Consider the following 25,361-nt stretch of genomic DNA (forward strand, 5'->3'; position numbering starts at 1 on the left):
ATAATACTGGTTGGTGAACAATATCAAGCATTTAAGGAGGAATAACTACCAATTACAGAGAAACTCTGTCAGAAAATAGAGGATGAAAACTGCCCTCTAACTCGTTTCGGGAGGACAGTATAACCTCGATACCAAAGACAAAGGCTCGACCAGAAAGATCACTAGACTAACAGCCTTCAAACTCATAGACCCAGAACTCTTTAACAACCCAAAGAGCATTTGATAAAATTCAATACCATTTATGAAAAAATAGATGGCAACATCCTAAGCCTGACTAATATCTATAAAAAACCTATAGTTAGCATTTTATTTAATGGTGAAACACTGAAAATACTTGCCCCCAAGATTGGGAACAAGTCACAGAGATCGACTCTCACTACTATTCAACATTGTATGCAAGGCCCTAGCCAGTGCAATAAAAAAGGAAAAAAATTAAAAGCATAAAGATGGAAAGAAGTAAAATCATTTTTAGTCATAGATGATATAATTAATTATGTAGAAAAGTCCCAAGATATCACCAAAAACCTACCAGTGAATTTAGATATGAAATATATAAATATATAAACATATAAATATATACAATATAAAACAATCAATTCTATTTCTGAGTACAAAAGCAAACAAATGGAAAATAAAAATTTTTAAATAACTCTAAGTACAATATTGTCAGAAAACATGAAGTGCTTAGGAATGAATTTGACAAAAGGTGTACAAAACCTCTATACTAAAACTATAAAAGAAGACCTTAAAAAATGGAAAGTGTGTCTTTCTAGATTCATGGCTTGGAAGTTTCAATATTATTAAGATGTCAGTTTTCTGAATTGATCAAAATCATAATCCCTGCAAGAATTTTTTAGAATTAGCAATTGACTAACTGATTAAAAATTTTATACAATAATGCAAAGGTCAAACAATCCCCAAGCTGGTAAGGCTATATTTCAAGTCTTGTAATAATGATAGAGCAGCAATTTTCAACTTTTTTTTTTTTAAATCCTCACCTGAGGATACTTTTTCCATTGCTTTTCAGAGAGAGTGAAAAGGGGGGGAGAGGAGAAGAGAGGAGGAAAGAGAGACAGGGATGGAGGGAGGAGAGAGGGAAACATCGATGTGAGAGAGACACATCGACGGGTTACCTTCTGCACGTGCCCTGACCTGGGCCGGGGATCAAGCCTGCAACCGAGGTACGTGCTCTTGGCCGGAATCAAACCCAGAACCCTTCAGTCCACGGGCCAGTGCTCTAACCACTGAGTGAAACTGGCTAGGACAATTTTCAACCTTTTTCATCTTATGGCACACATACACTGTTAAAATTCTGAAGCACACCAAAAAACTATATTTTTTGCCAATCTGACAAAAAATATATAAGTATAATTTTGATTCATTCATACTGAATAGCTATTGTTGTGATGGCTATTGTCATTTTTTTAATTTGGCAATCTAAGGGAAAAGAGCTGAGTGTCCCTGACTAAATAAAAGGTCAGGTATTGCACGTTTTAAAAATTCTTGCAGCACGCCAGCTGAAAATCACTGGGCTAGAGTAATCTGGTATTGGTATAAGGATAGACAAAGAGATCAATGGAATGAAATAGAGCCCAGAAAAAATGGTCCCATACTTACAAAGCCATTTAGTTTTCTACAAAGGTGCCAAAGGATTCAACAGGAAATAATATTTTCAAAAAATAATTGTACATTCATATGGAATGAGCAAAGGAAAGCCTCAAACCCTATAGCACACCACAAATAAAATTTAATCATAGAGTAGAAAGCAAAGCTAAAACTATAAAAACTTTTAGAAGAAAACGTAGAGAAATATCTTCACAATCAATGGGTTGATAAAAATTTCTTTAGCCAGACACAGAAAACAATAGTCATAAAAGGAAAAAATTTGTGAATTAAAATTTTTTGTTCGCCTTAGGTTGAAGAACCATAATTAGTACATTAAAATACACTTTCATATTCCTTTTTGTGCTTAAACTGAATTTACAGTTATCAATAGAAACATAAAGAATGTCTGTTCCTGAAATCAATGGAGTTTTGTTTGTTTTTAAAACTTTTGGTTGAAATATAATAAACATAGAGAAAAGCACTCAACTGTAAGTGGACAGCTCAGTGAGTTTTCACATATTAAGCCCATATAACCAGACTCGGAGTAAGATCAAGAAACAGAATATTACTAGCATTTTGAAAACCAGTTACTTCCACTAGTTTTCCCACTCCCTGTCCCTTCCAAAAGTAATCCCTATCATGACTTCTAATATCACTACCATATTCAATGGATTTTAATTCTTTAAACTGACTAGAATATATAGACTAGGATGTGTTGAACTGAGAGTTAATATACAGATGTTTTGCCTCACGATTCAAAAATATGAAAAATTTATCAATTAAGTAAAATACAACTTCCAACCTGGCATACCTTTGGTGAAGCATGCCCTCCACCTCACCCCTGTTCTTCCCTCATGTTGGTAATTCTTACATGTCCTCCAAAACCTGGAACCTGCTGTGACTCTGTAGTTTAGAGGTATACCCTTCTCCCCTTCTCTATACACTTCTGTCATAGTCCTTGGCATACTGTTATTATTATAAGGTTTATTAGTCTCTTTCCTCATCAGCATGTAAATACTTATGGCCAGGGACCCTTGTTCTGTTTCTTTCCTTCTACCTACTCTAGTTCCTGTCAACATGATATACAATAAATGACTGTTAGTTAAAACCCTTATGGTATAGAATCTGTTAAATGAGTAAAATTATTTAAATGAACGCCAGAAAAAACAAATTTGGACACACATTTTTACAATACTAAAAACTGAAATGAAATCTCACAGGAGTAATACCCAGTTTAATTGTATGAATAAGTATTTAGTAATAGACCAATATGAAGAATATTTTCCTTTGAAATAAAAATGAGATTCTAATGCCATATGAAAAGTTATGCTTCCAAAAGAAAAAGGCATATATGTTTACATAAATGGACAGATACAATGAAAATCAAATAACACAATCACATTTTAAGCCAATATAAGTAACAGCCTCATTAAAATAAAAATATTAATTTTATATGAACTAACATACCACTTTTATTACACTAGATGAAATAATAAAAACTGAATCCTTAACTGTTTAGTAACATTTATTGGAAATATATATATTTATATAAACAATAGAGAGTGACCTAATCCCAATAAAATAAATTTATATAGAAATTTTTGTTAGATCTACATGCCACCGCTACTTCTCTTTAAAAAATGAATATACATAGCTGATATGAAAATATTTATTAACTTTCAATTAATGTGCATATGTGACAAACACAATTCAGAGACCTATATAATTCACCCTCTAAGTCAGTTGGTAATAATGATGATAAAAAGAGTTCACTTACTGCTATTTCTCTACATGCCGACATAGAGATTCCGGTTCCTTCTATTTGTTTTAAAGCATAGTCTTTATCATCTTTCCTGTAAAAACAAAATTATTTTAACACACAGATAAATATAAATTTATGCGTTTTTTTAAAAAATTAAAAATAAATATAAATCACATATTTAATATACATTTGACACCTCTCACAAATATTAAGAGTGTCACACAGGAGAAACTTTTTAGACAATCTAGTTCAATCCCATTATTTGAAGAGGGAAGTTAGATTCAAAGGAGTAAGATGTGTCGAAGGCTGCTCAGTTGTTTACGGAAGACAGTGGAGTTTCTGGCTTCCAGTAATAGGTTCTTTCTGCTCTAATATGTATACACTTCTTCTCTATGTACAATACACACACACATAAAATAAAATTTGCTTGCTTTCTAAACCTATCCACATATTAGTGGGTCAAAAATAAATGAATGTGTCACTAAAGTACAAAACAATTATAATTTAAAACATGGTATCATCCTCACATCCTCAAAAACCTTCAAAGAGATTCACTCAACATGTGTTTATTAAGCACCTGCCACATATCCAGAACTGTAGGTACCAGGGATACAATGGAGTTCCTTCTTTTAAGCTTTCTGTGTCTACTGGACTAGACAGGTATATAACTAATCTACTACAATAAAAAACGGTAAGTACTATGACAGGGCAAGTACAAACCACAGAGAGCGTTAAGAGGGGAAACAGTGTGATGACATATGAGGTGAGAGAAAAGCATTTGAGGAAAAAACAGATATAGTAAACAACTGAAGATGAGGCTGCAGATATAATTAGGAACCAGAACATAAAAGTCTTTTTACTCAACAACAGATAGCACTCCATTAAAGATTTTTAAACCAGAGAATATTAATTATATTTGGGAAAATTATCTTTGTCTTTTGAATGCTTAGGGGGAATAAAGAAGAACAGGCGGCAGAGAGACCAGTTAAAAGTAATACTATTAAAATTTCTCAGGTGGGAGATGATGGTGGAAACTATGGTATAGTGGTTGCTACAGAGAGTTAATAAACAGGACCACTGTGAAATAAAACCAATACCATTAGGTGACTGCACATTGGAAATACGGAAGGAGGTAGAGTCACAGATAATTTCTGCCTCGGGCCAACAGGTTATTGAAAACATTATGCACTAGAGTAAGAAACACAGCAGAGGGAAAGCTGTGCAGACATGAGAAGATGACTGCTGCATTAGTGTAGGATGAGTCAGGGTACCTATGAATAAACAGCCATCGCGCAAGAGAAAATTACTGTAACCAGCATATACACAGTAACCCAGGACAGGAGAGTAGATGAGATGAAACCAAAGAGAAGGACCAGCAAGAAAAACTTCAAAAAGGGCAGAAAGTAAACAGTACCAAAAGCTGCTGAGAGGTCTAGTAAAAGGTGGACTAAGAGCCCACTGAGCTTAGAAATGATGGAGTCACCACCGGAGAGTGCACGAGGCTGAAATAGTTACAGTGATGTAGGGGCAGGGTCTGCACAGCGGAAGAGTAAGGAATCAACAGGCATAAGCGAACTGAGACAGTAAATGCAGGCAATTCTCTGAAGGGGGAAAATAAGGCAGCAGCTAGAGTAATACACAAGGTTAAAGAATTACTATTTTTTTTAAGATGGAAGAAACATGAATATGTTAAGCGCTGACTGGAAAAAAACAGAGAAAATAAGCTACTGATACAGGAGAGAGAAAAAAAATTAAGAGAACAATGACTGATACACTGAGGAGAGATTAGTGTCAGGGTTAGAAAGAGAAATACTTCCTCCATTGTGATGGGAAGAAAGATGATAGAGGAAAGGACAGATACAGGTGCAAAGACGTCGGTTCAGATGCAGAAAACTGGGGGCCTTCTCATTTTGATGGCTTTTGTACTTTTTTGATGTTAGAAATGAGGTCATATACTAAAAGAAGGGTAGAGATAGTAGAGTTGGAAAACTGAACGGAGTGAATGGTTGACTGAACAAATGAATAACTCCTTATAAAATCAATTCATTTAAGTCCATTCACTACTTTATTATTTTAAGTAATTATTAAAACCAACATAACTTTATCTTTGTTTTTAAAACAAAATTTACACCCAAATTTTACACTTAGTTAGGAAAACAAATCCCAACTACCATATTATTTTTCTGGACAAAGATTTGTTTTATGACAATGAGCTTTTTCATATGCTTTCTACAGTGAAGCATCACAGGCACTCATATTAAAAATACAATAAGACTATCTGTATTTGATGTTCACTAAGTCTGAATGAGTTCTGAAAGACTTAAAGAAGTTAAAGACGGTGACGCAAAAATAAAATGAAACTGGGATCAAACTAAGTCTATTAGACACTTTTGCAAGCATGCCATGAATTTTGACCAGATGGTTAACCCAGAAATATAACAGATTCTTGTTTTATCTACTGTTTGTGGATAACATTCTAGACTTGCACCCTCCACAGAGAAAGACAGTGATGGAAAAGGAAATAAGTTAAACCAAAAATTTACTCATTTACCTCCTTAACAACCCCCAACTTTTTATTTAAAAATGGCCAAGCTGTTATATGAAAATTTCTCCTCAATGAAATAAAAAAGTCTCAGCTGCAATCAGTCCTCTCTCCCAAGTAATTACGTTTTATAATTTATAAAAATAAGTTATCAGAAGGAAAGGTGAAATGGGAGAATTTAAAAAAAAAACTTTAAAAAGATGTCTCATTATCAAAAGGCAACCTCTTCTTAAAAGTCACATAACACAATTGCCACCAAAATATAAGTGTTTTATGGTTTACAAAGCACATTTATTTACCTAGCCATCCACACAGTCACTTTTTACTAAAATGGCACAATGGAGCTGAAAAGGATGCGTTCCCTGGTTTCTGTCATGATCCATTAGTCAGATGATATAAATAATTGTAGCATAGTGTTCTAAATACTATAAATAGAAAGGATGATCAACTATACCTTGAAACATTGAAGCAAGATGAAAGACAGCTTCAGAAGAGATTCTTAAGACTTCAGAAGTTTGTCAGGAAAGGAGGGAGGGGTTGAGGAGAAAACTCAGTTAATACAAGACATCCAGGAAGTGGGAACAGGACCAAAATAAACAGAGAGGGTCTGCCATGCTTAGAGACAGCAAAGGGAAGCAGTTAGGATCACTGAAACCTGAGGACAGCCCTGAGGACTGATGAGATTTTTAAAAGCAGGCAGGAGAACGATGGGAAGAGATCTTTAACGCCAGCTGTCTCCACACAGAGGTGTAGAGTATAAGTACTTCACTTCAAAGAGTACAAAACAAATGAGTGTGACAACAAAATGTCACACTTAAAAAAAGGAAAGTATGTTATGTGAGAAAACAAAAAGATGGAACCGTGATGAACATTTGCCTTTAACAGATGGGAAGAGTGAGATGAAAATATAAAATGGTGAGGGAATGGGTAAAAAAGATGAAGGGACTAAGGAGTACAAATTGGTAGTTAGAGAACAGTCACGGGATGTAAAGTACAGCATGGGGAACACAGCCACTCATATTGTAATAACTATATATGGTGCCAGGCGGTACTGGAAATATCGTAGGGAACACTTTGTGAAGTATATGATTGCCTAACCACTATGCAGTGCACCTGAAACTAATACAAAATATTGACTGTAAGTTGTAATTAAAGAATAAAATTTTAATTAAAAAAGAAGTGCACTGGGGACTGAAATCAGCGCATGGAGTAGCAGTAGCACCGTGGCTGCTCTGGCCAGTGTCTCTCCCTTGGGTCTACAGCATGGGGAATGTCTTTGCAAACCTCTTCAGGGGCCTATTTGACAAAAAAGAAATGCGCATTCTCATGGTGGGACTGAACGCCGCAGGGAAGACTACCATCCTGTACAAACTGAAAGCTAGGTGGGACTGTGACCACCATCCCCACCATAGGTTTCAACGTGGAGACTGTGGAGTATAAGAACATCAGCTTCACCATGTGGGAGGTGGGTGCCCAGGACAAGATCTGTCCTCTGTGGCGCCACTACTTCACACAAGGTTTCATCTTAGCGGTTGAAGCAATGACTGAGAGCCGAGAGGAGCTCATGCGGATGCTGGCGGAAGAAGAGATCAGGGATGCTGTTCTGCTCGTGCTCGCAAACAAGCAGGACCTCCCGAATGCCATGAACACAGCCAAGATCACTGATAAGCTGGGCCTGCGCTCTCTGCACCACAGAACTGCTACATTCAGGTCACCTGTGCCACCCGTGGGGATGGGCTCTATGAGGGACTGGACTGGCTGTCCAATCAGCTCTGGAACCAGAAGTGAGCCGAATTCTTCTCTTCCCCCGTTCCTCCCTCCTTCACCCTTGCTTTCCTCTCATGTTGCAAATGTGCCCCTGTGGACTGAGCGCCAGATGATGTCTTCGTCGTTGGTCCCAGTGTGCTTCATCATGCTGTACATGCGCAGAAGCAGCCTGCAACCGGGTTTTTATTTACTGTAAATAGTTCTCGTTTCCAATGAGCCAGCTTCTGGTACTCCTATGCAAAATTACTCAGCATTTTTTATTGTAAAAAGAGAATCAACCCACTGTTTAGTATTGAGAAGGGATTTTAGGCACCTGGGACATCTGGGAGTTGCTGTGAGATCAGCTCAACACTCCTCCTCTGGGCTTTAGATCTGTGTTGAGATCCATTTTGGTGGTCAGTTTTTAACTCAAACTCAGTCCATTTTTTATAGTAGTTAAAAATACAAGGTTAGGCAACACTTGAACACAGAGAAGGGGGAAATGTGCCTAGTGTAGATTCTGCAGTAACAGTTTGAGTCCAGTCTACCTGTGGTCTGTCTCCCGTCCGGAGCGTGCGCTGGGCAGAACCAGCCACAATACAGTCTGTGTGGTCACTTACGGTCCCTGATCGGTTTTATCTCGCTGGGTCATCTGCATCCCATACTGTCTGTGCTCGTACCTGTGCTTATACCACCGCCCAGGGGATGGGCTGGAGGCTGGGGCCGCCACTCACAGACGCCTTGGAGGGGCCCCAGCCTTCCCTTGGGTCACTGTGGGTCAACACAGGTTCTTTGGTGGGTCCACTCTGGTCAGAACAAGAGCCCCCCATGGTCCCAATGCATGCTCACTCGCTCAAGGTGGCCTGGGTCTCACCAGTAGGAGCACGGACAGGTGGCCGGTCATCTTAGAGTCTAGCTCCTCAGAGCACCCGTCCACATGTGCTTTCACTCCCTCAGCCTGAAAGTCAGATTTGACATCAAAAACCACCACCTTTACTGTTTTCTTCTGTATTTTGACAAACAGTGAAGAAGCTGGAGCTGTTAACATTTACCTTGGAGAAAACCTCAGAACTGGTTTATCTAGTGTCATGGAACCTCTTACTGCTTTCAATACATGATTAGAAATAAGAAATTTAAAAAAAAGAAAAGAAGGAAGTACGTTAGTGGTTTGGTTCGGTGGTTAGGGCAGCGGCCTGTGGACTAAAGGGTCCTGGGTTCGATTCTGGCCAAAGGCACATACCTAGAGTTGCAGGCTTGAATCCCGGCCCCAGTCGGGGCACATGTGGGAGGCAACCAATCAATGTGTCTCTCACATTTGATGTCTCTCTCTCTCCCCTTTCCACTCTCTCTGAAAAGCAAAAGAAAAAATATTCTCCAGTGAGGATTAAAAAAAAAAGAAAAAAAATTAATTAAGAAAGAAGTTACCAAAGTGTCATAATAGGACTGTCTTTTTGTTGACACTTGATATTTTTATTATTTATTTACATTTTTAAAAATTCTCAACCAAGGACATTTTTAGAGAGAGGGAGAAATGTCAATGTGAGAAACATGGACTGGTTGTCTTCACTACGCTCCCCAACTGGGGATCAAACCTGCAATCCAGGTACAAGCCCTGACCGGGAATCAAACCGGCAACCTTTAGGTGCACAGGACGACACTTAACTGGGCCACTCCAGTAAGGCAATACTTTTTTTTTTTTTTTTTACTTTACTTGTTTGTTTATTTATTTATTATTTATTTTCCCATTACTATTTATCCACCTCCACCTGGTAATACTTTTTTTTTAAGTCATTTAATTTTTCAGTTACAGTTGACACACATTATTACACTAGTTTCAGGTGTACACCCCAGTGATTAGACATTATATAACTTACTAAGTGACCATCCCCATAAACTTCGCACCCATCTGACACCATACATAATTATTAGAATATTATTGACTATATTCTCTATGCTGTTCTTTACATCTCCAAACTATTCTGTAAAAATTACTCTGTACTCCTTAATCCTTTCACCTTTTTCACCCTTCCCTGGAATCCCCTTCCCATCTGGCAACTGTCAAAACAGTCTCTGTATCTATGAGTCTGTATCTGTTCTGCTTGTTTATTTTGATTTTTAGATTCAACTGTTGACAGATATGTATTTATTGCCATTTTATTGTTCCTATTTTTTATCTTTTCTTCTTCTTCTTCTTAAAGAAGACCCTTCAACATTTCATATAATACTGATTTGGTGGTGATGAACTCCTTTAGTTTTTTCTTGTCAGGGAAGCTCTTTATCTGACCTTCAGTTCTAAAGGATAGTTTTGCTGAGTAGAGTAATCTTGGTTGTAGGTCCTTGCTTTTCATCACTTTGATTATTTCTTGCCACTCCCTTCTGGCCTGCAAAGTTTCTGTTGAGAAATCAGCTTACAGTCTTAGGGGAGCTCCCTTGTACGTAAATAACTGCTTTTTTCTTGCTACTTTTAAGATTCTCTCTTTGTCCTTAAACTTTTTCATTTTAATTATGATGTATCTTGGTGTGGGCGTCTTTGGATTCATCTTATTTGGGACTCTCTGTACTTCCTGGACTTGTATATCTATTTCCTTCACCAAGTTAGGGACCTTATCTGTAATTTTTTCAAATACATTTTCAATTCCTTGCTCTATCTCTTCTCCTTCTGGCACTCCCAGAATACAAATATTGGTACACTTGAAGTTGTCTCAGAAGCTCCTTATACTATCTTCATGTTTTTAAATTCTTTTTTTTCTTTTTGCTATTCTGACTGTTTTGTGCTTCCTTGTATTCCAAATCGCTGATTTGATTCTACACTTCATCTATTCTATTGTTGATTCCCCGTTCTTTATCTTTCTCTCTCTATATATATTTAAATATATATATTTTGCTGTCAATCCTCATCTGAGGATATTTTTTCCATTGATTTTCAGAGAAAGTGGAAGGGAGGGAGGGGAAAGAGAGAGAGAGAGAGAGAGAGAGAAACATCGATTGGGGCCAGGGATCAAACCTGCAACCCAGGTACGTGCCCTTGGCCGGGAATTGAACTCACGACCCTTTGGTGTATAGGCCAACACCCTAACCACTGAGCCATACTAGCCAGGGCTCCTGTAACATATTCTTCACTTCACTTAATGTATCCTTCATTTCTAACTGGTTCTTTTCTTCAATGGTGAGAGTCATTGATTGGCTGCCTCCTGCACGCCCTCTACTGGGGATCGAGCCCTAAAACTGGGCATGTGCCCTGACTGGAAATTGAACTGTGACCTCCTGGTCCATGGGTTGATGTTCACACACTGAGCCACACTGGCTGGGCTCTGCCTATTCTTTTTTATGTTTTCTATCAGTGTTTTTGTTCCTAGCTTTGTTGTAGTTCCCACTATGTTCATCAGCTCTTCCCCTAAGTTCACTGAGCATCCTCATAACCAGTGTTGTGAACTCTGCATCTGGTAGGTTGCTTGTCTCCATTTTGTTTAGTTCTTTCCCTGGAGTTTTGTTCTCTTCTTTCATTTGGGACATGTTTCTTTGTCTCCTCATTTTGGCAGCCTCCCTGTGTTTATTTCTACGTATCAGGTAGAGTTTTTACAACTCCTGGGCTTGGTAGAGTGGCCTTATGTAGTAAGTGTCCTATAGGGTCCAGTGGCACAGCCTCCCTGATCACCAAAGATGGGCACTCCAGGTGCGTCCCTTGTGTGGGCTTGTACACCCACCTGTTGTAGTTGAGCCTTGATTGCTGTTGGCTTACCAATGGGAGGAATTAACCCTCAAGCCAAGGACTGTGACCATGGACCACTGTTGACGATCAGCTATTTGAGGGCCCACAACACAGAGCAGGACCTAGTGCCTGCTGAATCTGCCCCTTGAGTATGTTGCTTATGGATGTGATTGGATGGTGATGCTTCGACTGATGTGATCTGAAGCTGTCCACCGGGTACTCTGACTCTTGGGTCGCCCAGGAGGTGCAGGATAAGGTCAGGTACTGCCTGTGTTCTGCCCAGGGCCACCCAGCATGAGCTACAAAGTGAACTGCAGGTGGCTGCTTCTTGTGCTGGGATTGGAGATACCCAGGTAAGGCCAAGGTGCAAACCAAGGACAGCTGCTGCTAGTGCGAGGTCTGGGGCCACTTAAGGAGAAGTACAGGGCATGCAGAGGCCAGATGCTGCTTGAGAGATTTTAGGGAAATCTGAAGCATGAACCAAGAAAATAGGCCATTCATATGGGAAAGCCACTGGAAACAGCTTGGGTAGGCTGAAATCTGGGGTTTGGGTTAGGGAATCACCAGGGCAGGGAAAACCCCATGAGTCAGGGTTGATAAAGTCTCAGATACGGTGCCTGCCTGCTGGGTCTGTGGGGGGGGAAAGAGGCTCATCAAAGGAACAATGGCTTCTGCCAACACTTCTGTCTGGGAGAAAGCTGCCCCCAGTTCTCGCCTTGATGCTGGACAATCCAATTCCTCCCCTTTAGTCTCTGGTGCTTTTCAAGCTGCTGCCCCAGTGCTGGAGTTCAGAGGGAGTGAGTTCAAGTAAGTCCATGCACAGGTCCTTTTTTTAAGAGGAACTGCCTGAGACTCCAGTAGCCCTCCATCATCTCCCAGTCTCAATCCTCACTGGATTTTACAGCCGGAAGTTAAGGGGGCTTCTCTTCATGGCACTGGAACCCTGGGCTGATGGGCCTGGTTTGGGGCTGGGACCCCTCACTCCTCAGGATTACCTCTGTAGCCGAGAACTCCCTCCCGATTTTTATCTGCCACAGGTGGGTGTGGGACCAGCTTGTTCCACACATTTTCGCACCTCCTACCAGTCTTGATGTAGCTTCTTCTTTAATTCCCTAGTTGTAGCACTTCCATTCAGCCAGATTTCAGGTGATTCTGAATGATAGTTGTTCTGTAGTTTAGTTGTAATTTTCATGTGGCTGTGGAAGGATTCGAGTACCGCATTTATCTATACCACCATCTTCACTGGAAGTTCTTTTATTTTTTATCTACTGCTATATCTGGCATATTGCAGGTACTCAATACAAAGTCTTAAAAGAACAAAGGAAATATAAAATGACTATAGAGGAATGGCTAAAAAATAGTTTTTGGAAAAATAGAGTACTGAATACGTATCAAACTTTACATCCCTCCTAAAACCCTACTAAAACGATGTAAAGGGAATTTTCTAAAGACATAAAGATGAAAAACTGGAGAAAAGCATAAAAATTTAGAAACTAGAAAGTAAGTGGACAAACAGTAGCTAATGACTAAGAGAATCAAAGAATATTAAATCAAAAACTTGACAGTAAAGAATGCTAAAAACCAATTAGATTTACACAGCAAAATCCTTCAAAAGCAGAGAAATGAGAGTACAAGATACCTCTAGAACTAGAATTGGTCAGATGGAAAGATAAAGTGGTAGAGATATCCTATAAAACAGAACAATATAACAAAATAAGAGAAATGTAAAAGAAAAGTTAGAGATCTAGTTCATGAAATCCAATATTCAAATAATTAGAAGTTCCAGAAAAAAAAGACACAAAAAAAACAGAGAAAGAAAGAAAATTTATAAAGTAATTCAAGGAAACTTCCCAAACTTAAGGACAGGATTTGGAAAGCTGGAAGAGTCCAATGAGTTCCCAACACAAATGAATGAAAACAGACCCACACAATATTTAGACATTTCAGAAAAGTGCTGACAAGCAGATTTTACAAGCTCCTAGTGGGAATGGGTAACAGGCCACTTGGAAAGAATCAATATTATTACTCAGTCATGAAAAAGAAGGAAATCCTGCCATTTGTGACAACATGAATTGACCTTGAGAACATTATGCTAAGTGAGATAAATCAGATAGAAAGACAAGTACCCTATGATATCACTTATATGTAGAATCTAAAAAAGTAAATCTTCTAAAAACAAAGAGTAGAATGGTGGTTACCAGGGCTGGGCATGGAAGAATTGGAGAATGTTGTTTAAGGGTATAAACTTGCCTCTAATAGATAAATAAGTTCTGGAGATTTAATGCATAGCATAATAATTATAGACAGCAATACTACATTATAAACTTCAAAGTTGCTGAAAAATACAGTATTTTAATCCTACCACACACACACACACGACAGAGATGTTAGCTAATACTGCAGTGTTAATCATACTACAATATATAAATTTATCAAATCAACACACTGTACACCTTATACTTACACAGTGTTATGTCAATTATATCTCAATAAAAATTTTAAGAAGAGAAAGGACCAAGAATCAGGATACCTTTGGGCTTCTCAAGAGCAGTTTTGGAAGCTAGAAGTTCTAGACTAGCTCTACAATACAATCATGAAGTATTGATTACACTGTCAATAGCTGTGGTGTGAAGTTTAAGCTCTGTGTAAGAGTCTGTTCTGGAGGATTACATCGTCAGCTGCAATGATAGGAAAACGTTATGGAATAGCCAGATCAAGGAGCTAGCACCAGAATCTAAATAAGTGCACTGCTTCCTTCATGGAAAAAGTCATTCTTTAGGGAACAAAACAAACAAAAAACAGCTGAACTAATCACTGTGCTCCGCTGTGTAGTAAAAACTGTGAATTACATAAAGGCTAATGTGTTAAATTTAAGATTTAATTATCTTTATTGTGTGATAATTTGGAAACAGATCATAAGCAACTGTTAATGTGTGCAGAGATACTATAGTTATCAAGGGGAAAAGGTCTGTGAGAACGCTGGATCAGAGAATAAAATCTCAGTGATTATGCACGATAATAAACCAGTTTGGCCCCAATGCTATAGAGATGTGAACTGAACAGCCTGACTTGTTTTAGTGTGATACCTTTGGTATTTTAAATGATCTTAATATTTACAACTAGGAAAAAAATAACTTTAAATATAATATATTACTGGGCCTTAGTGATATTTTAAATCATTTTAAATAAAATTAATTTATTTAAAAAAATTAAAGGTCCTAATAATTATTGTTCTTATTCTGTATTTTCAAATATTGCCAGGAATTATTTCTTACATTTGGATACCATGACTAAGGTTCATCATTTAAAACTCTTCTTGATTTTGCCTTTTGTCAATTAGGTCCCAAAATCAAAATAATAAAACTGACAAGAAGTCTTTAACACCTAAAATATCTTTTGATTTCCTATTGTGAAAACTCTGCTCTCCATATTCATTTATATAATAAACCAAAAAGGTTGTCCTTGTAGATTAGTTAAATGCAAATAAAATACATTCATGTACTCATGTTCAGTGATTGTATACTTTAAGAAGAGGCAGACTCATGTTCATATAAAAAAACTGATACAATAACTGTTTCAAATTGATTTTTGGTTCTAGGTGTTAATATTCCTATCAATCAGGTACAGGCATAGTACGGTTGATGGTAGAAATCAAAAGGCCATGCAGGTTTGTTCAAGTCCTCACTGTTCACACTATGTTCTAACTCCCTGGGTAATCACTGACTGAATCCTTATAAATTAATTGTGCACTATACATCAACGGAGGCCATTCTCTTCCATTCTAATAATTCTGGTTAACATAATTTTCCAGAGCTGTTCAATCTCCTCACTGATAAAAAAAAACACACACAAACTATCCTCCCTTGCCAGATAATTGGCTCTACAAGTTCTTAGATTAGGTGACTGGCTATTTTTGAAGCATCGTTAGGAAAAGACTGCACTTGAACACCCATGGAAATGACCTTGCCATATTCTGTTAAGAACTAACTAAAACAACAATGAAACACCTTGGATTCATGGCTCTCAACTACAGTGACACAACACATCATCAAATTACTGGAACACTGTCTCAGCCAGAGACCTCAAACAGGATTCCTAGAAATTCTCCAGAAGATGATTTAAGAGCATGACTCAACTTCTCTCCTAGACCATTAAATCAAGCAGCGTGATCAAGCTTCCACCCAGGACTCATGGAACAAGATCTTGAATGGCCAGAACTAAGGATTATCATGCTTTAATCTGCACACTCTTATTCTTCATTCCCAAAGTCTTCTATTCCTTCTCTGCTGGTTTAAATTTCTGGATTATTAACAGACACTTGTTATCTCTAACAACGATACACAGAACACTGCTCTTCCTACCCCCCAGTTGCTCCCTGTACAAGTCTAACACCTGGCTACAATTTGCTCATCATTTCGCTAAAATATGTTGAGTCTGTAGCCACTTTCTTTTAGATGCAACTCAGCTCACTCTAGTTCCTGAGCAATTACACTAAACTTCCAAGCAACTCTCTATAAACAGTAAACTAAAAATAGTAAACAGGACAGACAGCCCCTTTAATGTCAAACCTAAGAAAGTTTCTGTCTACACCAACACCACACTTGGGACCTTGGCTCTTGGCTTTAGAAGTAGATTAAAACTCTGTTAACAATCTCTGGCCATTAGTCAGTGTTACAGTGCTCAAATGTGATCTCTGGAGTCTTAAATGGGCATAGCCACATTTACTTTGAATAATTCAATAATTAACCTTACAACAACAAAAAATATGCATAAAGAACTGGCTTTAGTCCAACAATACATGAGATTCTCTGATTAGTCCTCTGATCAATGGAATTCTGGCAACAGTGAAGATCTGGATTTCACAGAACAATGGTCTTGAATGGCTGAATCTGCCCAAAAAGAGGGAATGAGAAAGTGAAAATAAGCCCCACTGATAATCAGATTGTGATATCCATAACAGATGAGTGGCAGGCCAGGAGTAAGGAAACTAGGAAGTAAAGTTTTACGGCCATACCACAGCTACGAAATGACTACAAGGTTATTTTCTGAGTGAGTACTGCATTCTTACCAAGGAGTCCCAGCTCTGCTTCACTCCTACTCTTGAATAGAATGCTGACATACCCAATTACAAAATGACCCCACTTCATGACAGTATCCAATCCCGACTATCCTTTCCTTAGAACCACTCAGCTCAAGCCTAAACCCTATGAAGCCCTTGCCCACTTCCTCTTACTAAAGACACCTCACAGTGCCTAGCTAGGTGTGTTCTCCCTTGCTACAGCAGGCTAATAAACTTCGTTTGAATGAAGGTACATTCCTGGTGGCCTTTATCATTCATTATGCCCAATTATCTAACTGAAATTACAATGCATTAAAGCAAACTGAAACATTTCATTTAAATCGGGTGAACTATGATGACAGAGCACATTCTATCTAGCCATGCTATGTTTTACTTAAAAACATTTGTCCTATTAAATTGTTCCACTCTTTTGATCATTCTGACAAAACCCACTAGTTAACTTTCGGTTAATGACAAGCTTATTTAAGAGATTGTTAGAACTAACTTTAGATTTGAGGGGAGTTCTTCGCAATTTGGGGAGAGTTCCTGTGCTTGGCACTGTTACAGTCCCTGATATATAGCAGTGAACAAGAGATCCAACAGGAGTTAGTTTCAAATTCCTTGGCAGCTCTAGATGCCAAGCTCCAAGTACTTCCAAAGCTTCTCATAAACCTAGTCATGAGTATCTCTCATCTGCATTATCTGACAAAACTCAGGCTAAATTTCTTAGCTCTCATACTTCAAAACGCATCTTCACTTTGTTTGGATAAACAGCTACACAGAACTTAAAGAAATCATTCTAATCTTGAAGTTTAAAAAGAAATTCTTGGTCCTTTCTTGTCTGTTCAATTACCAGATTACAGTGACATGATCAGATGCCACTGAATGGGGGTTTTCCATCAAAGTAAACTACTTATCAATCTTTCTTAAATCATTTTCCCAAGTTTCATTTTTCTGAACCCAACTCTCTAAAGAATTGCTTCTTGACTTCAAGAACCATATTTTGACATTAGTCATTTATAATAATTGTTTTTCTCCCTAATATTTATGCTAGAAGAAATGAGCAACACTAAAAAAAGAAATTAATGTATAGTAATATTTTTCTCCCGAAATGGTTGGTCTTTCATTCTATTTCAAATATATGCCTAATTTATTTCTAGTTGGCCCCAAACATTTTTTTTCCTTGAAAGTATATTCACATCAGGCATATGAATATACCTGAATATTTCTTAAATGTTCATGTGTTATATACAGGGGTGGGCAAAAGTAGGTGAATAATAATAATAATACAATAATTAATAAACAAATAATACAATAAATTGCTTCACATACTCACCCACCCCATATATTCCAAGTGTTACTGTGAATAAGTACTAAGACTGATGTGCTATTAAAACAACCTAAAACTGTCTTTTCCCCCTTAATTTACTTTCAAAATTCTCTATCAATATAGCCACTAAATGAAAGTTACTTTTTACCCTGTCAATAACTCTCCATAAATGAAAAGAATGTTATGAATGCTCATTGTTAAAAAATAAACAGGATGAGATCTGAAGTCATTATATTACAAATCTGCCTCTCATATGAAGGCTTTATTGGACCATTAGTAACACAATGTTAAACCTGAATATATAAAGCAAAACCTACAAAGGTTTTTCTACTTAAAAAAATTAATGTATCTCACTTGTGCATTCTATTTTTATTATTTCCAGTATCTCTTAAGACTAATATTTAACGTCACTTAATGGTTCTCACTTAAATTGATGAGGATAGCCTTCATGCATTGTTACTAAGACTATAAATGGGTACAATGATTTTATTTTTATTTATTTATTTTTTAAATATATCTTTATTGATTTCAGAGAGAGGAAAGGAGAGGGAGAGAGAGAGGTAGAAACACCAATGATGAGAGAGTCATTGATCGGCTGCCTCCTGCACGCCCCCGACTGGGGATCGAGCCCGCATCCCAGGCATGTGCCCTGACCGGGAATCGAACCCCGATGGCCTGGATCCTAGGTCGACGCTCAACCGCTGAGCCACGCCCGGCCAGGCGGGTACAATCATTTTAGAAAACAATCTGGAATAGTGATATTAAGTACGTATATTTCCTACATCTGCCATTTCTTTCCTGATTATATACCACTGAAAAGATTTCACACAGCTACAAAAAGTGGCATATTTGTGGAAGGAAATACATACAGGCATACCATGTGTGTATCATTAGGAACAGATAAGTAACATGCATATATTGAGAGTATGTGGTCAAAAGCAATGAACTGGATCTATATGTAGTTAAGTAGAAAGAAATTTTTAAAAAGGAATGAGATTTATACAACGTTTTTTATATAAAAATTTTAAACCGTACACAAAAGCAGTATTTTCATGAGTACAATTATGTAATAAGATAATTGAGTTGGAAAATAGGCTGGAAGGATATATACAGGCATGCCTCAGAGATATTGTGAGTTCGGTTTCAGACCACTGCAATAAAGTAAATGTTGCAATAAAGCAGATCAGACAATTTGTTTCCCACTGCACAAAAAAGTTATGTCTACACTATACTGTAGTCTATTAAGTGTGCAATAGACTATACACTTAAGTGTAAAAAAACACAACAATGTACATGCCTTAATTTAAAAAATACTTTATTGCTAAAAAAAATGTTAACTATCACCTGAGCTTTCAGCAAGTCATAATCTTTTTGCTGGTGAAAGACTCTGCCCTGATGATAATGGCTGCTGACAGATCAGAGTGCTGGTTACAAAGCCAATTTCTTAAAATAAGACAACAATGAAGTTTGCTGCATCAACTGGTTCTTTCCTTCATGAATGATTTCTCTGCAGCATGTGATGCTGTTTTACCCCACAGTAGAACTTTTTTCAAAATTGGAATCCTCTCAAACCATGCCACTGCTTTAGCAACTAAATTTATGTAATATTCCAAATCCTTTGTTGTCATTTCAACAATCTGCACAGCACCTTCACCGGTAGATTTAATCTGAAGAAGCCACTTTCTCTACACACCCATAAGAAGCAACTCCTCACCCATTAAAGTTTTATCATGATATTGTAGCAACTCAGTCTTATCTTCAGGCTCTACTTTTAATCCTGTTTCCCTTGCTGTTTCCACCACATCTGCAGTTATTTCCTCCATTGAAGTCTTTAACCCCTCAATCTTTGAGGCTTGGAATCAACTTCTTCCAAACCTCTGCTACTGTTGATATCTTGACCTCTTCCTACAAATCACAAATGTTCTTAATGGCATCAAGAATGGTGAATCCTCTCCAGGACGGTTTTACTTTCCTTTGTCCACATCCATCAGAGGGATCATTCTCTACGGCAACAACCGCACTGTAAAATGTGTTTCTTAAATACATGCATACCTGGGCTGCAGGTTCCATCCCCTGCCCCAGTCAGGGTGTGTGTGGGAGGCAACCAATATATCTGCCTCTCTCAGGATGATGTTTCTTTCTTTCTCTCCCCTCCCCCACTCACTCTCTAAAAATCAATAGAAAAATCCTCTGGTGAGGGTTAACAACAACAACAAGAAATAAAATTGTCCTACAAAACGATAGGTTGTGTTTTGTAAAACAATCTATATCATGTAACTTGTCAGCTACTACAATTTTTATAATTAAACACCTGTAAAACTGTTCGGGAGTCAACATCTGGGGAAAAGATCGATTATGAAAGTACAGTTATAATGAAAAGTGAATGTATTTTTATGACTATAGAGCAGGTACTGCAATGCCAAATTTCCCCATATTCCACATAACTGACTAGCGTGGTGGCTCTATGGATAGCTTTTGTCTTTACTCCTACTATTATAAAGTATCTCAAGATGAAAACACATACATACACCTTATAAACCTGATATCTAAGAACAAGAATGCCTACATGAAGACGGACTCTATAATTACATATCTATTTTGAATTGACAGCAATGATCTAGATATGAAACAGACCCATAAAAAACTACAAACATATAAGTTATTACATCTAGTCACCCAATTCTCCACAGCTATGGAGTTTGCTTATATTCTAATATTTGCTTTCTTTAAGCTGAATTAAAAGTATTTAAATTGATGATGTTTAAAGAAACTTGAAAATGGTTTTTGGCTTGTATTTCCTAATTACGTTTTCCAAATTAACCTACACTAAAAATATATGTAGGAAGTCTTGGATAAAATTACTTCGTAAGACTTATCTCTAAAATAAAATGTGAAAGAAAAAAATTAAATAGAAAAACTATCTGGTGAATAAGAAGTTAAAATGATGGACACCTATGGTAGATTACAAAACAATACCTACAAAAGCTCTAAGACATCTTTTCCCTAGCCTTCAAACTCTAGACTTCCAAAGAGAGTTGAAGTGAAAGAACAAGAGTCCAGAGGGATCTACTTCCATGCTTAGACATTCCAAATCACTGTCCTATCCCCATTCTCACCCTCAGCCCCGGTCATCAGACCCTCACTTGTGGTTCACCATTTTCCACCTTGGAAATTATTTTTCTCTTTATTTCACCTATCTTATCAGTTATCAAAAACTGTTCTCCAACATAATTGCCACCCCTTAGGCATACCATCCCCTTTCCTAAACTGTAACAGGAGATAACTGGCTCCATACCGCCTAGTCACTACACTGAGTATGCTTGGATCCCTTGTCAAGTATGAGTCAAATATTGGTCACATATTAGTACATGTAAGGGTTTCTTTCTGGGCTGTCAATTCTGTCCCATTGGTCTCTGTGCCTACTTTTTTCCTACCTAAATTTTATTCTGGAACGTAAAACTTTATAGTTGACATACAATATTATTCGTTTCAGGTGCGTAACAGTGAGATTTCACATTTATACACCTTACAAAGTGATCACCACAAAAAGTCCACTATCTGTTACTGTATAAAGCTACTGTGATACTGACTGTATTCCCTAGGCTGTAATTTACATCCCTGTACTTGTGTTAAGTTTGCACCTCTCAATCCCTGTCACCTTCTGCCCACGCCCCTACCACCCAACCCTCTGGCAACTATCAGTTTTTCTGTATCTATGAGTCTGTTTTGTTTGTTCATTTGTTTAGTTTTTTAGATTCCATACATAAGTAAAATGACAAAGTATTTGTCTTTCTCTGACTTATTTCAGTTAGCCTAACACCCTCTAGGTCTACCCATGTTGTCACAAATGGTAAGACTTCATTCTTTATCATGGCCATTCATCTACTGATGAACAGCTTGGCTGCTTCCAAATTGTGGCTATTGTAAATAACACTGCGGTGAACATAGGGATGCATATATCTTTTTGAATTAGTGTTTAATTTTCTCCAGATAAGCACCCAGGAGTAGAATTGCTTGGTCCTTCTTTGTCTCTTGCTATAGACTTTGTTTTAAGTCTATTTTGTCTGATATAAGTGTTGCTATTTCAGCTTCTTTTTTTGTTGTTTTTTTGTGTATGTTTCCCTTTTCATGAAATCTCTCTTCCATCCCTTTACTTTCAGTTTGTGTGTGTCTTTCAATCTGGAGTCTCATGTAGGCAGCACATGTAAGGGTTTTGTTTTTTATCCGTTTATTTTGTCACTCTTCTTTTTTCAATGGAACACTTAGTCAATTTACATTTAAAGCAATTATTGACTGGTTTTTAATTATTGCCATTTTAATTGTTTTTATACTAAATTTATAAGTGGCTGGTCTACTAGCTTTACGATATATTTGTCTTTACTACTGAGTTTTTTTTCTTTCATATATTTTCGCGTTTCTAGTTTTGGCCTTTTCTTTTCCACTTAAAGAATTCCCTTTAACATTTCCTGTATTGCTGGTTTAATGGTGATGAACTCCTTTAGCTTTTGCTTGTCTGGGAAAATCTTGTTCTCTCCTTCAATTCTGAATGAAAACCCTACTGGGTAGAGTACTTTTGGTTGTAGATTTTTTTTTCCTTTCATTGTGTTGAATATATCTTACTACTCCCTTCTGGCCTGCAAAGTTTCTGTTGAAAAATAAGCACAGCCCGGCAGGGCGTGGCTCAGCGGTTGAGCATTGACCTAGGATCCAGGCGATCAGGGTTTGATTCCCGGTCAGGGCACATGCCCAGGTTGCGGGCTGCAGCCGATCAATGGCTCTCTCATCATTGATGTTTCTATCTCTCTCTCTCCCTCTCCTTTCCTCTCTCTGAAATCAATAAAGATATAAAAAAAAAAAGTCAGCACATAGTCTTACAGGCATTCCCTTGTATGTAACTGGTTTTCTCTTACTGCTTTTAAGATTCTCTCTTTATCTTTACTTTTAACAACTTAATTATAGTGTGTCTCGGTGTGGATCTCTTTGGGTTCATCTTGTTTGGGACTCTCTGGGCCTCCTGGCCTTGGATGTGTTTCCATTGCCAGGTTAGGAAAGTTTTCAACCATTATTTCTTCAAATAAGTTTTTCCATACACGAATCTCTCTCTTCTCCTTCTGCTGCCCCTATGATTCAAATGTTAATATGCTTGATGTTGTCCCAAAGGTCCCTTAGGCTATCTTCATTCTTTTTAATTCTTTTTTCTTTTTGATCTTCCAATTAGGTTGAGTTCCACTATCCTGTCTTCCTGACTACTGATCCATTCTTCTGCATCACCTGATCTACTATTGAGTCACTCCAGTGTATTTTTCATTTCAGTTGTTATATTCTTCAGTTCTGATAGGTCCTTTTTAAAACAATTTTTATTTGTCTGCAGAGTTTGATAAGCATTTTTATGACTATTACTTTGAACTTTTCATCTAGTAAACAGCTTAGTTCAGTTTCACTTAGTTCTTTTTCTGGGGGTTTTTCCTGTTTTTTTGTTTGGAACATATTCTTTTCTTTCCTCTTTTTGCCTGTTTGTTTCTATGTATTAGGTAGGTCAGCTAAATCTCCTGGCCTTGAAAAAGTAGACTTATTTAGAAGGTGTCCTGTGGGGCCCAGTGGTAGAATCCCCCTTGTCACCAGAGCCAAGTGCTCCAGAAATGTTTCCTGGGTGAACCAGTGTGGTCTCCTACTATGGGTGAGCCACAACTTGTATGGACACACTGGCAGGCAAGGCCAGTCCCCGGCCTGCTGGCTGTAAGGCCTGGCCACAACCATTGTGCGCTCACTGGTATGCAGGGCAAGCCTTCAGTGTGGCTGGCTGTTGCACACACACTGTTGTGTGACGGTGCCAACTGAGGCCCACTGGGTGTGGCAGGGCAGGAGCCACTTTGGAGGGGTGCTAGTCTGGGTGGGTCCTCGGGGAAATGCCAGGGTGAACAATGAGAGCAAGGTTAATGGAGAGTGTCAAAAATGGCACCTGTCATGGTCAGACAAGCTAAGTTAAAGAAGAGGGTGGTGAATGGCTCTTGTCCGCACCCGAATCAGGAGAAAGTTCCAAAAGATCCCTGTCCCTCCAGCATACACCCTAAAATTTGTCAATGTATCACCTTCACATATGACCTAGGAGATTTTTCACACTGCTGCCACTGTGCCAGGACTCAGGAAGAGGGAAACTTGGATCTCCTACAGCCCACTGGCGCTCCCAGAATAAGCCCTGCTGGTTTTCAAAATCAGATGTTATGGGGGGTTCCTCTTCCTGATTCAGATCCCCCAGCCTAGGGCGTGGACCCTTCACTCTTCAGGGATAACCTCTGCAGTTGTGATAACCCTTCCACTTCTGAGTTGACATTAAGGACAACAGGTACAGAGAGGGGAAAATCTGAAATCTTAATGACATGGATGAGGCACTGTGCCTGAACTGTAACCAGAGGTTGCCTTAAATTTTGATTTAATGGTTTTGTGAGATAGTAAAACTTCCTTACAGTTTAAATCATTGTGAAACAGAATTTTCTATTATTTTCAGCCAAATGCATCACAATTCAAAAATTAGAACTTAATATTTTTAACTGTTTACTTGTGGAATAGAAGAAAGAATGGCAAAGAGATAAATCTGAGGAGAAGGTAGAGAGGAAAAGTACAGGAAGAAATTATAAAGAAAAAAAGTGCGGTTTTTAACAAGAAGGCAGGATGAGAAAATCTCTCCTAGGTGGCTCCACTGTTTTTTTCAATAAAATATATAGCAAGTTTGTTTTCATTTATTCAACCATTTTTAATACACATCTGTCATTTTCTAGATCGTGTTCCAGATGTTAAGTATCAGCAGTCCACATGTGCCAGGTTCCCTGAGGCAAAAAGCAACTTGGTATTTAAGAGGGACTAAAACTCTGACTGAAGTATCATGAACAGGAGAGAGAATGATGAAAGGAGATACTGAGAATGGTGTGTGTAGGGGGAGGGGCAAAGCACAAGTCATCCAGAATTCGTAGGTTGTGTGAAAGACTAAGTAATCGTAAAATGCAATGAGAAGCCAATGAAGAAACATGATTAAAGTGACATTTTCACAGCAGATGCTAAGTGGAAAAAACTGAAAATGAGAGAAACAGGGTGGAGAGAACAAGTTAAAAACCTATGGCTCACACACACACATGCACAAAATAACAAAAAACTTATGGCTCACAAATAATGTAATTCCACTTATATGAGGGGACCAGAATAGTCAAATTCACAGAGAAAGAAAACAGATTGGTGGTTACCAGGGGTTGGGGGAACAGAATGGAGAGTTGTTGTTTAATGAGTACAGAGTTTTAGTTTTGCAAAATGAAAAGAGTTCTATGGATAGATGATGATGGTCAAACAAAAATGTGAATATACTTAATACCACAAAACTGTAGACTTTGAGATGGCTAAGTAGTAACTTTTATGTTATGTGTATTTTACCACAATTAAAAACAAAACAAAACCAAAAATCCTATGGCTGTTTTCTAATCAAGAGATAGTAGAGGCTTGGTCTAGAATAATAATGGAAGATGCAACTGATTATATACTAAGACGTGGACAGATTGGAATTATATTTTGGGCATAAGTATCAATACGTCTTGATGAGTAACTAGAGATTGGAGACTGCAA

The 25,361-nt window shown here is 37.8% G+C and overlaps 1 protein-coding gene and 1 pseudogene across 3 annotated transcripts in view; one reads left to right on the forward strand and one right to left on the reverse strand.

Annotated features, from left to right (window-relative positions):
- Positions 1-25,361, reverse strand: part of CDK8 (cyclin dependent kinase 8) — a 124,885-nt gene that overhangs the window by 59,961 nt on the left and 39,563 nt on the right. For all 3 annotated transcript variants that reach the window (XM_016224855.2, XM_016224854.2, XM_087814445.1), the window contains exon 2: positions 3,383-3,458. In XM_016224855.2, coding sequence (XP_016080341.1) covers positions 3,383-3,458 — 76 coding nt within the window. The remainder of the gene's footprint in view (positions 1-3,382; positions 3,459-25,361) is intronic.
- Positions 7,146-7,697, forward strand: LOC107546446 (ADP-ribosylation factor 1 pseudogene; annotated as a pseudogene).

Source organism: Miniopterus natalensis, chromosome 2 (assembly GCF_054644295.1).
Source record: "Miniopterus natalensis isolate mMinNat1 chromosome 2, mMinNat1.hap1, whole genome shotgun sequence".
Taxonomy (NCBI): Eukaryota; Metazoa; Chordata; class Mammalia; order Chiroptera; family Miniopteridae; genus Miniopterus; species Miniopterus natalensis.